The sequence below is a fragment of the Salvia hispanica genome, chromosome 1, assembly GCF_023119035.1.
Source record: "Salvia hispanica cultivar TCC Black 2014 chromosome 1, UniMelb_Shisp_WGS_1.0, whole genome shotgun sequence".
In the NCBI taxonomy this organism is placed as follows: Eukaryota; Viridiplantae; Streptophyta; class Magnoliopsida; order Lamiales; family Lamiaceae; genus Salvia; species Salvia hispanica.
Window position 1 is genome coordinate 36,816,058 of NC_062965.1, and position 13,118 is coordinate 36,829,175.

The 13,118-nt window shown below is 33.6% G+C and overlaps 1 protein-coding gene and 1 long non-coding RNA gene across 2 annotated transcripts; one reads left to right on the forward strand and one right to left on the reverse strand.

The window, feature by feature from the left end:
- Positions 1-1,533: 1,533 nt before the first annotated feature.
- LOC125195552 (protein FAR1-RELATED SEQUENCE 5-like) lies at positions 1,534-2,915 on the reverse strand. The gene is made up of 4 exons (XM_048093694.1): positions 2,386-2,915; positions 1,938-2,088; positions 1,686-1,886; positions 1,534-1,578 (listed from the first exon to the last, which is right to left on the reverse strand). Exons 1-4 carry the CDS (start codon positions 2,913-2,915, stop codon positions 1,534-1,536), a joined length of 927 nt encoding a protein of 308 aa, XP_047949651.1.
- A 4,499-nt stretch (positions 2,916-7,414) lies between these two features.
- On the forward strand, positions 7,415-8,548 carry LOC125207381. The gene is made up of 3 exons (XR_007173955.1): positions 7,415-7,492; positions 7,583-7,696; positions 8,296-8,548. It is a non-coding gene; the product is annotated as an uncharacterized LOC125207381 (long non-coding RNA).
- Positions 8,549-13,118: the final 4,570 nt, after the last annotated feature.

Genomic DNA, 13,118 nt, shown 5'->3' on the forward strand with positions numbered 1-13,118 from the left:
AGCAAAGGTATATATCTAAATTACACGAACAAAATTCTTCGTCTTACAACAATACACAACATACAACCATGTGACATGATTCCTTTTCTTTTTCAATCCATGATTACAATTGTCAAACCCGGCATGCTACGCATAATTATTCATTCTGGATGAAGTAATACTTAGTTGTGATGAAGTAAACATCTTACTGAATGAACTATCTGATTATATAATACTACTGCAGGATATTAATATACCAATGGCAGACGTTATTCCATCATCAAACTTCAATGTTGATGCTGGACTTAGGGGAAACTTAGAAGCTAATCTAGTGGCAGAGGTAATATTACAATAGCTAGAAGTATAACTCCTATATGATTAAGTAAATTGTCCTTAAAATAAATCATTTTTTGAATGGACATATTGCCACTACCAGGATTTTAATACGCCCTGTGTAATTCGTCATGGAGCAAATATGAGATCGCATATAGATAATGAGCCAAAAGATGATGGAGCAAAGGTATAAATTTATTCTGGATGAAGTAATATTTAGTTGCGATGAAGTAATATATCATTGAATGAACTATCTAATTATATAATAATTCATTATTAATGTGATTGCTACCGGATTACTTCATTATTAATATGATACACTACATCATGGAAAAACTTATATCTATATTTTGGTGAATAGAATGTTAATGTCTCTGCGAAAATACAGTCAGTTATGGATGCTTACAAAGATATAGACATTGATGATGATTTCATGGATAGTAGTCTTCTAGTTGGTAAGCCAGTGGGGATTGAGATCATTGTTTACAATGCTAACAAGGTAATCATGTGCAAATTAAGAATCTAATAATATATAATCTGAAGTTTGTCTTGTGGTTAATATATAATGTGTTACAAGTGATTTATTTATTGCAAACAATAGATCAAAACTTTGAAGGGTCGAATGGATGTACGTATTAGAATAGAGAAAACTGTTTCTCATGCATTGCGATCTCCATTCCCTGACAGACCAGTTAAGATTACAAACAAGCTCAGTAAAGATGAGAAAGAATCATATTACTGGATTCTTGTAACATATGAAAGAGACATGTATGATTTCTAATACTCCCTCCGTCCCATGCTACTCGCACTTTTGCATTTTAGGCCGTAAATTTGAGATTGATTTTTTTGTGTAAATAAATTAGAATTTTAAGTGTAATGAGACGTCACTTAATAAATGACCTCTTAACTTAAACTAACATATTAATAAAATGCATTAATTCTAATTTAAACTATAAATAATATAAGGAGTTTGTGACGTTCCGAAAAGTAAAAGTGCAAGTAACATGGGACGGAGGGAGTAAAACCACTATCACTATAGATTGTCGACGCATGCCTCTCGAGGGCTGAATTTGTTTTCAAAGTTGGAATCGTGTTAAAATCCAAGTATTCAAGCCTATTGTTGTTGCTCGTTTGGCCATCCAATGCATTGTTGTAATTCATAAGAAATTCAACAAGATCTAACGAGCCTTGGAGTACCTCTTGAAGTATATGTTCTGAGATTCAGATATTGATGTGGTCTTTATTAGTGAACTCATTGTTAAATCCCTAAAGTATGCAGGCACATGTAGTTCATTAGTTATCTAATATGCTTCAGAATAAGGATAGAAATACTTCATCATATAGAAAATATATTTCCAAAGAAGGATACATACCCAAAATTTTCGTGAGGCAAACATCGAGGAAAACCACTCATGGTCCTTAAGCCCATATTTTTCCATTACTTTATTCCGTGCTTCATCAAATTCTTCAGGCTCTATCAACTCAGACCACACACAATTGTTTAACTCCTTTTTCAGGTCTTCATTGCCAAGTAGATTCTTTGGTAACTTTTCCAAAACCTTAAACATGATGTGCTACATGCACCATCGATGGCTTGTATCAACAAGGACTCTTTCCAAAAAAACCTTCATTCCCAAATCCTGATCAGTAATGATCAATTTTGGTGCAGAACCCATGCATTTGACAAAACATTCAAACAACCATGAGAAGGAATCAACATTTTCCTTAGATAATAAGCTTCCACCAAATGCTACAGGTCTCCCATGGTTGTCTTTTCTAGTGAATGATGCAAATATCATGCATTACCTGTATTACATCCATTCATCAAAAAAACAGTTATAATTAGTTCATTCTGTAAAGTATATATTTCATACGGTTAGAGTTTTACTACATCCCACCACTAAGACTTCTAAATGCTTCTACATTCACATCATTCCAGTGGACTATTAATTCATTATTGACTATTACTAGTACATTCCGTTGAGTTATTGCACTAAGTCAGTAAACGTTTCATGCATATGCAAGTTGATCACATCAATAATCATTTCATTATAAACAATATACTGTTCGTACCTATTAGTTGAATAGGTTGTATCAAACGATACAATATCACCGTAGAGATGGAAATTCTTCTTAGCAATGGGATCACACCAGAAAAGACGAGTGATCCTATCCTTAGAGTTCACCTCAAAATCATACGTGAATGCTGGACAATTCTCTTTCTTCCGGTTCATCTCATTAAGTACCATTTGTGCATCTGCCCCACTAGTATCTGCTCTCAAGTCGCGCCTATAGTTTTGAATTTCTACGACCGTGCAACCAACATGATCCAGCCCACCAAGAACCTCATTCAGCAACTTAAAAGACAATATATGGCCTATGTATGCACTTGCACAATCTAGTATAAATTTCTGATGCAATAAGTCAATGTTGCGATTCAGCCTCATGAATCGCTTATGGCATAACTCCACCATATCATGATTATGTCTTTCATCAAATTGATTGACAACATAACCAATTCCTTTACAAAACTTAAAGGAAATTTTAGCCTTGGAAAAACACTTCCTAGAAGAACGTCTACGTTTTGATTCATGGCCTTGCATTTTTCATTTTCCTTTGACCTTCTCTACTACACGCAACATACAACCATGTAACAAGATCCAATTTATTTTTTGATCCATGTTTACGAGTGTCAAACCTAACATGTCGTGCATACTTATTATAGAACTCAATAGCATCATCAAGTTTAAGAAAAATCTGTCCAATATAAGGCTTCAACAAGGATGGACAATCAGGTAAGTATGACATTGTTATAAACATACAAACTACTGTTAGTGGAAAATTTAAAAAAACAAAACATATTCATTCAACAAGAACAAAATTTCAGTTTTACTAGTTATATTGATACTGTGTTTCTTATGAATGGGTTTAGGGTTTTAGGATTAAACTTAACTGCTGTGTTGTTTCCAGACTAAAATGAAGTACATATTATTTTTAATGAAGTAGTAAATTGATAAGATGAAGTAATAAGATATGATAATGAAGTAATATAAATGATCTGTTTGAAAAGTAGGTTTTATTACTAAAATGAAGTAATAAAATATTATAATGAAGTAAATGAATCTTAAAATGAAGTAATAAAACATTATAATGAAGTAACATGTTTAACTGATGTGTTGTTTGCACATTAAAATAAACTACATATTCTTTTTGATGAAGTAGTAAATTGATATAATGAAGTTAGTTGTGTCTTTAATGAAGTACCAGAAGATAAAAAGTGAAATCTAAGCTATTTAATGAAGTTAATTGTGTATTTGATGAAGTACCATAGTATTCCAAGTGAACTATCTGTAATTGAGGATGAAGTAACAAAGTTCTCTGCTGAAGGTAAAAAGTGATAGTTAACTAGAATGTATTCAGTAATAAAATATTATGATAAAGTAACAAAGTCTAAATATGAACTATCTATTTACTGTGTTGCATGAGTTTAGAGTTTTAGGATTAAAACTAAAAAAATCTGTTTTACTTCATTTGTTTTAAGCTCATGGATAAATGTTCCAACGTAGTTTTCAGCTCATTTTTCCGACCATTTACTTCATTATTAATCTGTTTACCCTACAAACATGAAAAAAAATCGAAGATAACAACTCAATTAGAAAAAGTCATGAACCTTCAAATGCGGTATTATCTGATTTTGGCTCTGAATCTGAATTTGAATCTATATCAAAAAAGAGCCTCCTGGATTTCTAAGATCATTCATAATTGATCCATCATTGATCGATGTAGATCCTGTTGATGTAGATCCTAATTCGTCTTCAACTACAGTTGTAACATCCCACTTTTTCGAACTCTAATTTTTGAGACGTGAAATTTTTTGCATTAAATGCTTTTAATGCTATGATATATGTGGATTAAATGATGAGTGATTTATTGCAATATTCTTTGTGACCTAATTGCGATATGGAGTTGTGTTTGAGTTGAATAGTCAAACTTGTTGAATATATGACGTGGCTATGGAATAGTCAATATTATGGAAAATATGACGTGGCCGTGGAATGGTCAAAGTCGTTGAAAATGTGACGTGGCGGTAAAAAAATTGAATGGTGGATTTGGTGATGCGAATATGTGAATATTTTGATGCGGGGGAAATAATATTGTGGTGAATTATTTTCCTAAGGGATGAGTGAGAATTTAATAGGAGCATTATTTAATTAAGTGGAATTTTCGACCCCTCCTATTTATTGGAAAGAAATCCTATTTTTCTTGGATTTAATTATTGATTGGGATAATTATACGAATTAAATCCAAAGTCCGAATATTCCTATTTATTCCATGAAATTTTTGAAACCCCTATCATACTATGGAGATTTTCGAAATCTCCTAATTTTATGGGAGAAGGGATTTTATTGTTATATTATTTGATCCCTTATTTATTCTCTTCCATAAATAAATTAAAATATCCTAGCATATCTTGCCATATCTAAGAAGATGTTGCCATATCCTATTTAAATTAGGATTTTAATTAAATTACTTGTGGGAGGAATGAAAATCACGCATATTTCCTTTTAATTGGGGAGAATTATTATTTTATTTTGCTCCGTGATATTTTATTCTACTCCGTGGAATATTCAAATTAAATCATAGGCCAATTAAAAGGCCTAAATTTCGAAATCCCCTATTCTCTCAACCTTTTTAACGCCACTACAACCACCAAATCTCCTCCAAATCTTTATTTATTTAATTATTGGGTTATATCTTGCACTCTATAAATATAAGAGGGAGAATCAAAACCCTAGCATCACAAAAACCGCCCCATCTCTCCCTCGCTCTCGTCGATCTCTCTCCCACTCTCTCTCTCAAAATTTTCTTCTACTTTCTCCATTATTTCTTCATCTTGTGTGAGGAATTGAAGTTGAAATTCAAGAATTTATTGAAGAATCAAGGCTACTACTTTGTTTCTACCGTTCATTCTATCGAAAAGGTATTTTTATTTGATCTTTTCTTCCTCTACCGATCAATCGGTGTTCTTGAGTCCACATGCATTTAGATTGAGTGAAGGGGAAAACAATCGATGAATTTGGGATGCATGTGTGTGTGTGTGTGACCGTGTGTGTGTGCACGCCTCGGTATGCATGCACATGTGTTGTGTGTGTGTGCGTGTGTTGTGTGTGGAAAACACTCATGCGTGACACGATTTGATGATAAATCTGGAGTTGTTGTGCGAATAAAAACGATATGATAATCGTACTTTGATTTTGGATGATGATATTAAAACTAAACGATGGGAAAAAGGGAAACGTTGGGAACATGCATGATTTTGATCAATGATGGAGACTTATTTGTGATATACATAAATTAAAGGTGACAGCTCGCGTTCTCGGTGTGATAACAAGAAGAAGAACGTGCTTGAAATCTAGGAATCGAGGTGGGCTTTATTCTTAACTCTCTCTTATGTTGCAAATTATGATAGTGGAGCAATAAGGGTGGATTAAACTGTTATGCCATGCCTATGATTATTTTGGATATTGTGTGTGCCTGATGCCTAGTTTGCGAGTGCGCTCCATTAGGCTATAGGGCTATATAAACGAATTCGGGTTTGAGTAGGGCCGCAAACCCTATCAGGCTAGTGTACACGGGAGATCGGGAGCCGTCCTTGCTAGTCGGCCGGTCTCGTGGGCGAAAGTGTGGCCACACTTCGTCGCACCATGATATTGTTGATTGATGAGAAAATGGAAGGTATTGTTTGACTGGCCAGTCCATGAAATATTTTTGTGATACTCGATGCTATTCTCTAAATAAATGCTAAACCTCGAGTTCCCTATGGCAAGGGTGGCATAACTATAAAATGTTTTGGCATGAGTCCACTGGGTATGTTTAAAATACTCAGCCCTGCATGTGTTTTCCCTATGTGCAGGTTGAGCGACGACGGGCGGTCGGTGGTGTTAAGACAGTTGAAGCGAATAAAATGGTTGTTTGGAACTTTGAGTGTAGTTGTGTCTTCATACATGGTTTCGCTTTCTCTTGGATTGCTTCCGTTGAATTTTTGAAACTATTTATCTTTGGTTGATTTGAACTTATTTCTTGAATTGGAATATTGTGAAATATTGTGTTTTGTTGGATTTACAACAAACCCTTGACTTTTGAGCTCAGCCTATGTTATCTATTAAATCTTGATTTTCGTGATTAAGCCGTGGACTTCTTGCCTTGATAGTTCATTAAACACTTGGTCAAATCTCTTTAAATGAAACCTTAGTCTACGTTCTTGTTGCCTTTAAGTTCGTCTAAGTAGCAGTCGCCGTATTTATTATACCCTAGAATGGCGGACTGTTACAACAGTATTTGTTGAAGTAGATCCCAATGTGTCGATATTCGCCATGAGAATCAGAATATTGAGAAATTGAAGCAGAACTCGTGAATTAAGGCTCAGCGCCACCCAATTTGTCAAGCGCGCCGCCGCCGCCGGCCCCACTCCAGCACCTCCAGCAGCTTCTGATGAGCCCGAAAAGAATGAAACACTAGCTGCAACGTGAATTGAACGTGAATATTGCGAAATTGAATTGGACATGGAATGAAGAAGATCGACGCAGATCGTGGATGCATATCGTGGATGGAAGATTGAAGAAGATCGACGCAGAGCAGATCGTGAATTGCGAGAGAATTGAAGAAGATTGTGTGAAAATTCAAAGAGATTGAGACAAAGAGAATCATGTTATGTATGTTGAGAATTGATTTCCTAAAATACCCGTCAGCAAGTTTTTATTGAATAAAATATTAAGTTAATTGCAAATTAATCCTAACCACAAGATTAAAAAAATGAAGGGCCTTAATTTGGCCTATAGTTCAGTCCTTAAGAAGGGTTCGACATTGATCACAACTCTGTATATATAAGCCCACATCGTACCTTTACCAAAATCTAAATATTTTAAATAACTCAAAATATTTACTCCATATCTAATACAATATATAAAATAGGAGTTTTGGGAGGTTTTGAATAATCATTTTATGCTGAGGGATGTAAATGCAATTAATATAAAATTCAGAAATTAATTCAAATAAATATACACCGCTAAATGATCATGAGTTGGTTTCCCACGTTTTTCATAGCAAGTGAGTGGGAGGTTAGTAAATATAACTTACATCGAAAACCGGTCACTCTTTTCCTGCTCAATGCTTTTCTAAGGTGAGTTTCCTTCCTTTTTCTTGCATCTCTCATCGTGAATCGACTGCAGTTTCATGTGCTCTACTTTGGTTGTTCTATGGATGTCTATAGAAGCTCGAGGTGGCTGAATTCTCCGGCCTTAGGTCGAGTGGATGTGTGACTTTCGCCAAGAATGCTAGGGAGGCTTCTTTCTTCGACGCAGTGGCTGCACAGCTCACTCCAATGGTACAAATTGTTTTACAATATATAAAAATAGAGTTTTGAAGGTATTTAAGAAAATATCCTTTTTTAAAGTAGATATTATTATTTAAATAAAACTACTTTTTTTTAATATTAATCGCCTGATTGTGACTCTTCCTATACTATTAACTGCCTTCCATTACATTTCATCAATAAACCAGCCATGCATTAATTACCAAATAAAGGAAGGTTATTTTGGTATATGGTGAAACAATCAAGCGGTGAGTGGGAGGTTTTAAAAATGCAGAGTAATATAGAAAGTGGAGTTACGTGGCGTAAAATATGCGATTTCATTTTTAATTTTTCAGTTTCTCTTTCGTTTGCACCGGCGATCCTCAACCCTCACTATCACGATGCCCCTTCCCTCCACAGATTCATTTCTCTATTACTATTATTAATTTCTTTAAATTGTTACGATTCTATATTTAAATCAATAATTAGTTTTTCTTATTGATGCATTTCCAGCGTAGAATATTGTGTACTGTGATACCAAAAATTGCTTTCTCAAACATGATCTGTATCACATTTGTGTTTTTATGAATTATGATTTCTGTGTGATCATGTTTCCTGTATCCATGTGTTAGATGAATTAACGTTTTGACTCGAAAATGAACGATAAAATGAGCTTTAGCATAGGAGATGTTGATCCACCGTCTCCGACGACATACTCCACACCATGTGAGTCACCGGAGAGCAGAGGCGCAGCTTGTCTCAGTGATGCTCGGATCAATACATGCATAATATTTTAGCCTATAAATATGTTATTTAAGGGCTGGGTTTCCACACATACCTACTTACGGTTGTCAATCCATTACTATGTTTTCTTTTTTAGATTGATGTTACCAACATTTTCTTTCTTTTTGTTTTTAATAATTATAATTTATTTTCAATAGGAATGATTAGATTTTTAGTCCATCTATATTACTATATAGTTGATCCATGTTAAAAAATTTATGTTGAAATTATAATTGGCTAATTTTTTTTATACATATCTATGAGTAGGTTGAGTCATATGTAAGGATTATTTTTTGGCAAATTTAATGCATAATTTAATTTATCTTTAATTTTATTGAAAACTATACAAATTGTTAGGCGAAAGTAGCTATACATATTGATTATTGATTTTGTGTATTGCAAATTGATTTTGTTCCTTATTTTATTGTAATTTTAGGTGAGGCAGACGGCTTTAAAGATGACAAGTTATTTTACCTATAAGTTCTGTTGAAGAGTGACGAATTGTGAAGAATTGAATGTTTTAGTTTATAATTATGAGGTTGATTTTAATTTTAAAGTTAATTCAGTGAATAAAGAGGTTTTAAAAATGATGAGTAACCAATCCATTGTGTTTAATTCTTTATTGTGATAAATTTTTATCTTTCTACTCCATGATTTAATATTTAAACATTATATAATATGATTTATTTTAAATTTATTGTGCTTCAATGTTGATTTGTATAGATTTTTTATTCTCACCAATTATCTTGCAAAAATCTCATGCTCAAATGTAAGTGTTTTTTATTTTATGGGAGTATATATATGAGAAGAGATTTTAAGACTTTGGTTTGAACTTGATGCCTAGATTCATTACATATTACAATTTGTGTGGCTTTTTTGTTGTCTTTTGTTATTTTAAGGCTTTCTATCTGCCTTTCCCCTTCTGGTTTTAGTATGTGAATAGTTGAATATTGTCTGATGTTACTTAGGCCCATTAACTGAAAATAACCAACGCCCTTTAAATGTACATTACAAAAAATTGGCTGATTGCGATCAAATATTTGCGAGCATAAATAGAAACAACGACCATATTTCGAATTATTGAGTGGTATTGCAAGCACTGCTATGTGCTAGTAAAGTGCGAGCAAATGGTGCTAGCAACATTACCCACTAGTCAAATTTCCTTCCATTTGCGAGCAGTTGTGTGTGCTCGAAATTTTTACTTAGTGTAAAAAGGCAAATTAATCATTCTCCACCGACAATTGTTTAGAGGAAGTAAATGTGTTATCTAATTTGCGAGCACAAGTACAGGTTGGGGTAGGGTGTTGTGTTCGGAGCGCGTCATAGAAACAATGATAGTTTCATATTCATATTAATTTGCATACTAATTTATTTGTCTACAATTATTTTTTGAGTGACAACTGCTGGAATATTTACTAATATCAAATATCAAAGGAGATATGAAGCATTTCTTGATCTTGCATTTGGAATTTTAAATGAAGAAAATGGAAATTGCCTTGCATCTATACTATGCTTCTATGGTTGATTGTAAGTAAGCAGTTTTTAAAAAACCAAGGCACTGGTGAAGGGGGTTTACCATCTGTTGATATTGTATTTGCTCAATCAACTTTTCTCTATAACTCTCTTAACTCTCGGTGTTGTGAAAAAAAAGGTCTGTGATTAAGGAGTGAACCCATAGTGGTGGTATATATAGGGGTGTGATCAAATGAAAACTCTAAATACTGTACAAAATCAAAACCATGATCTGGACCATTGAAAAACATCAACAAGAAAATGTCTACAGAATTTCAACGGTAGTCAATGATTGAAGCTGTGTTGATATTGTGTTGATACTGTGTTGACATTAAAATCTTGAAATTTTACACTGTGTTGATATTGTATTGAAACTGTGTTGAAGCTGTGTTGAGGAGTTTTGAGTTTGTATATTATATAAGTTTGCATTTTATCACAACCCGGTATATATATTAATATATACAAATATGATATTTGGTGATAAGCTGGGACTTTGGTGTTGGTTGTGATTCTTGACATGCAACTCTGAACGTACTTGATTTTATGTTGATTTTGCATTTGGTTGTACCATAGCATCTACTCGTGAGATTGTAAGAGGTTGTCCCAAAATTTACAATCAGATATATAAACTGATTTGTGAACAAGAATATGACTTTGGAAGTATTAGACTTGTAGGATTGTTGGTAAGGTTATGATGCTATAATCTAATGCTACTATATGGAATATGTTGAAGTTAAGAAAAGTCAGAACTTAAATGTGTTGCCAAAAGAGGGATACAAATTTTTGGGTTTTAACTCTGCTTGATTTTGCTTAAATTGAAGTTAGAAGAGGACTCTCTCTCATTGCTACTGAAGAAATTGATAGGAATAACTAAACACAACTGTTAACTTGCATCCCAGCATGTGATACGATAATTAGTTTTATGAGATTGTGTTTGTTTATATAGATCAAAGGATATTTTCAATGTGGATTGGAAAAGCATATTTATTTTGAACCTTGTAATTGTTTGTTTTTGAGTCCCTCTATTTAGAAACTTATGGTGATGGTTGTTTGATCAAATTCATAGATGATACTTCAGTAAGTTTCTGGCTTATAAAGACGGGATGAATCCCAGCATGAATACGCATTCCTAGCATAAAAGTGATAGTATTTCTTATGGTGAAGAATGGTGTTCTTGTAGGGTGGGAGTGTGAACATACTGTAATCTTGTTTTGCCTTGATATTAAATAGAACTTGATGAATTATGGGCCTATAGGATAGTAGATCCAGATATTGATGTCATTTACTTTGAGCTGTTTGGGAAGTTAAACAAGAGAAAGCAAATTTCCGGAGCCGGACAGGCAACAAGCATCTATTTCCTAATGCTAGCAGTTTGTTCTCTAGGGCGCATTTGGCGTTAGCACGTAACAAGCAATGCGAGAGCAAGTCACTATCGAGGTGCACGAGGAGATGGAGAAGCAAAATGAGGCATCGCGCGCGGAGTTGGTAAATCAAAACAAGGTGTCGCTCGCAGAGTTGGAAAGGCAAAATTCGGCATGACGCGCTGAGTTAGTGAGGCAAAATGCGCAATTGCGGGCAGATTTTGAGAAAAAGAATGAGAGGTTAGTGAACAAGTTAATGAAATGAGAAGTCAAAATTAGATTAAGAGTATAAACTAAAAGTGTAAACAATATTACCTAACTTTATTAAATTATAAATATTGGATAAAAATGATATTATTCTAAAAATACTCAACTCCATAAGCATGTAGAAATGCCAAGAAAATTTATCAATCTGAGCTTTTCGTAGGGCTTGTTTGATGCTATAGAAATGTCAAGAAAAAGTATGTATTTTGAATTTTTCCTCTGGTATGATGACATTGAAAAATTCCATATGGCCCGTAAAAATGGCTCTCACCCGGCGGAACCCTAGCTCTCCCTCTCAAATTCTTCACAAAATACATTTAATTTCACCACTCCACCACAAATTTCATCCACCCATTCACTAATCCAATCGTTGTGAAGCTTTTTCACCTATTAATTTGGGATTTTGGTGATAAATAATACTCTCTCCGTCCCTGAAAGTTTGTCCTATTTTTCTATTTCCGTTCGTCCCACAAAGTTTGTCACATTTCACTTTTTACCATTTTAGGTAGTTGACGCTATATTCCACTAACTCATTCATACTCACATTTTATTATAAAACTAATATATAAAAGTATGACGCACATTCCACTAACTTTTTCAACTAACTTTTCATTACATTTCTTAAAACTCGTGTCAGGTCAAAGTGGGACAATATTTGAGGGACGGAGGGAGTACATCGTTGTTGATGATGAAGAAAACAAGTCACGTGTGATAGACAACTACAACTACTAAAGCGTAAACACTTATTTTATTTAATAAATGTGTATTATATATTCACCTGATTTATTTGAATACTCCCTCCTTCCCATAAAAATATGGGCAAAGGATATAGCACAGGAAAAAAGACAAAATTTGTAAAGTAAGAGAGAGAGGAGAATGTTATGGTAAAGTAAGAGATGAGGAGAATGGTGAAAGTAGTATTAGTGGATAGTGAAACGTACATTGTTAAATTGATATAACTTTCCACAAATGAAATGCACATATTTTTTTAGGACGGACGAAATTAAAAAGTGCACATATTTTTTTTCTACTTATTTAGGCGGCACATTTGACATTACATTATATTCATAATGTTATTTGTCAAACAAATACATTATGAACAAAATATGGTTTCATGTTTAATGCAAAGATTTGACGGTAGCATAAGAAAATATAAAGTGTGGATTCTCTTGACAGTCAGAGTATTTGAATAAATCTGAATCTAGATTGGTGATGACCATGTTAATTCTATGCCTATTTATTTCTTACTTGGACTATATTGATGAGAACCTTGCCTATTTTTATGCTTATGATTAGTAAAGTATGCAATTTCAATTGAAAGTTATCATTATAGATATAGTTCATATATTTTTAATGAGATGGGAGTGGCAATTCTATCAAGTGTCCCAGTACTAATAACTTTTGTGTTTATCAACTCGTATCATTTACAAATATGGAAATTTTAGAAACACATACAAGCTCACTGTAGAGATGACAACAAAGGAAGTTGCTCTAAGTGCGATGACATTCACAGTGTTGATTGATACTTTACTTAG

Bases quoted from the DNA above. Each gene is read 5' to 3' on its own strand.
- LOC125195552 (XM_048093694.1), bottom strand. From the start codon at position 2,915: ATGCAAGGCCATGAATCAAAACGTAGACGTTCTTCTAGGAAGTGTTTT. The intron at 2,089-2,385 runs GTACGAACAGTA...ATCATTCACTAG, and splicing joins ACAACCTATTCAACTAATAG to AAAAGACAACCATGGGAGAC. The intron at 1,579-1,685 runs GTATGTATCCTT...TGCATACTTTAG, and splicing joins TTGCCTCACGAAAATTTTGG to GGATTTAACAATGAGTTCAC.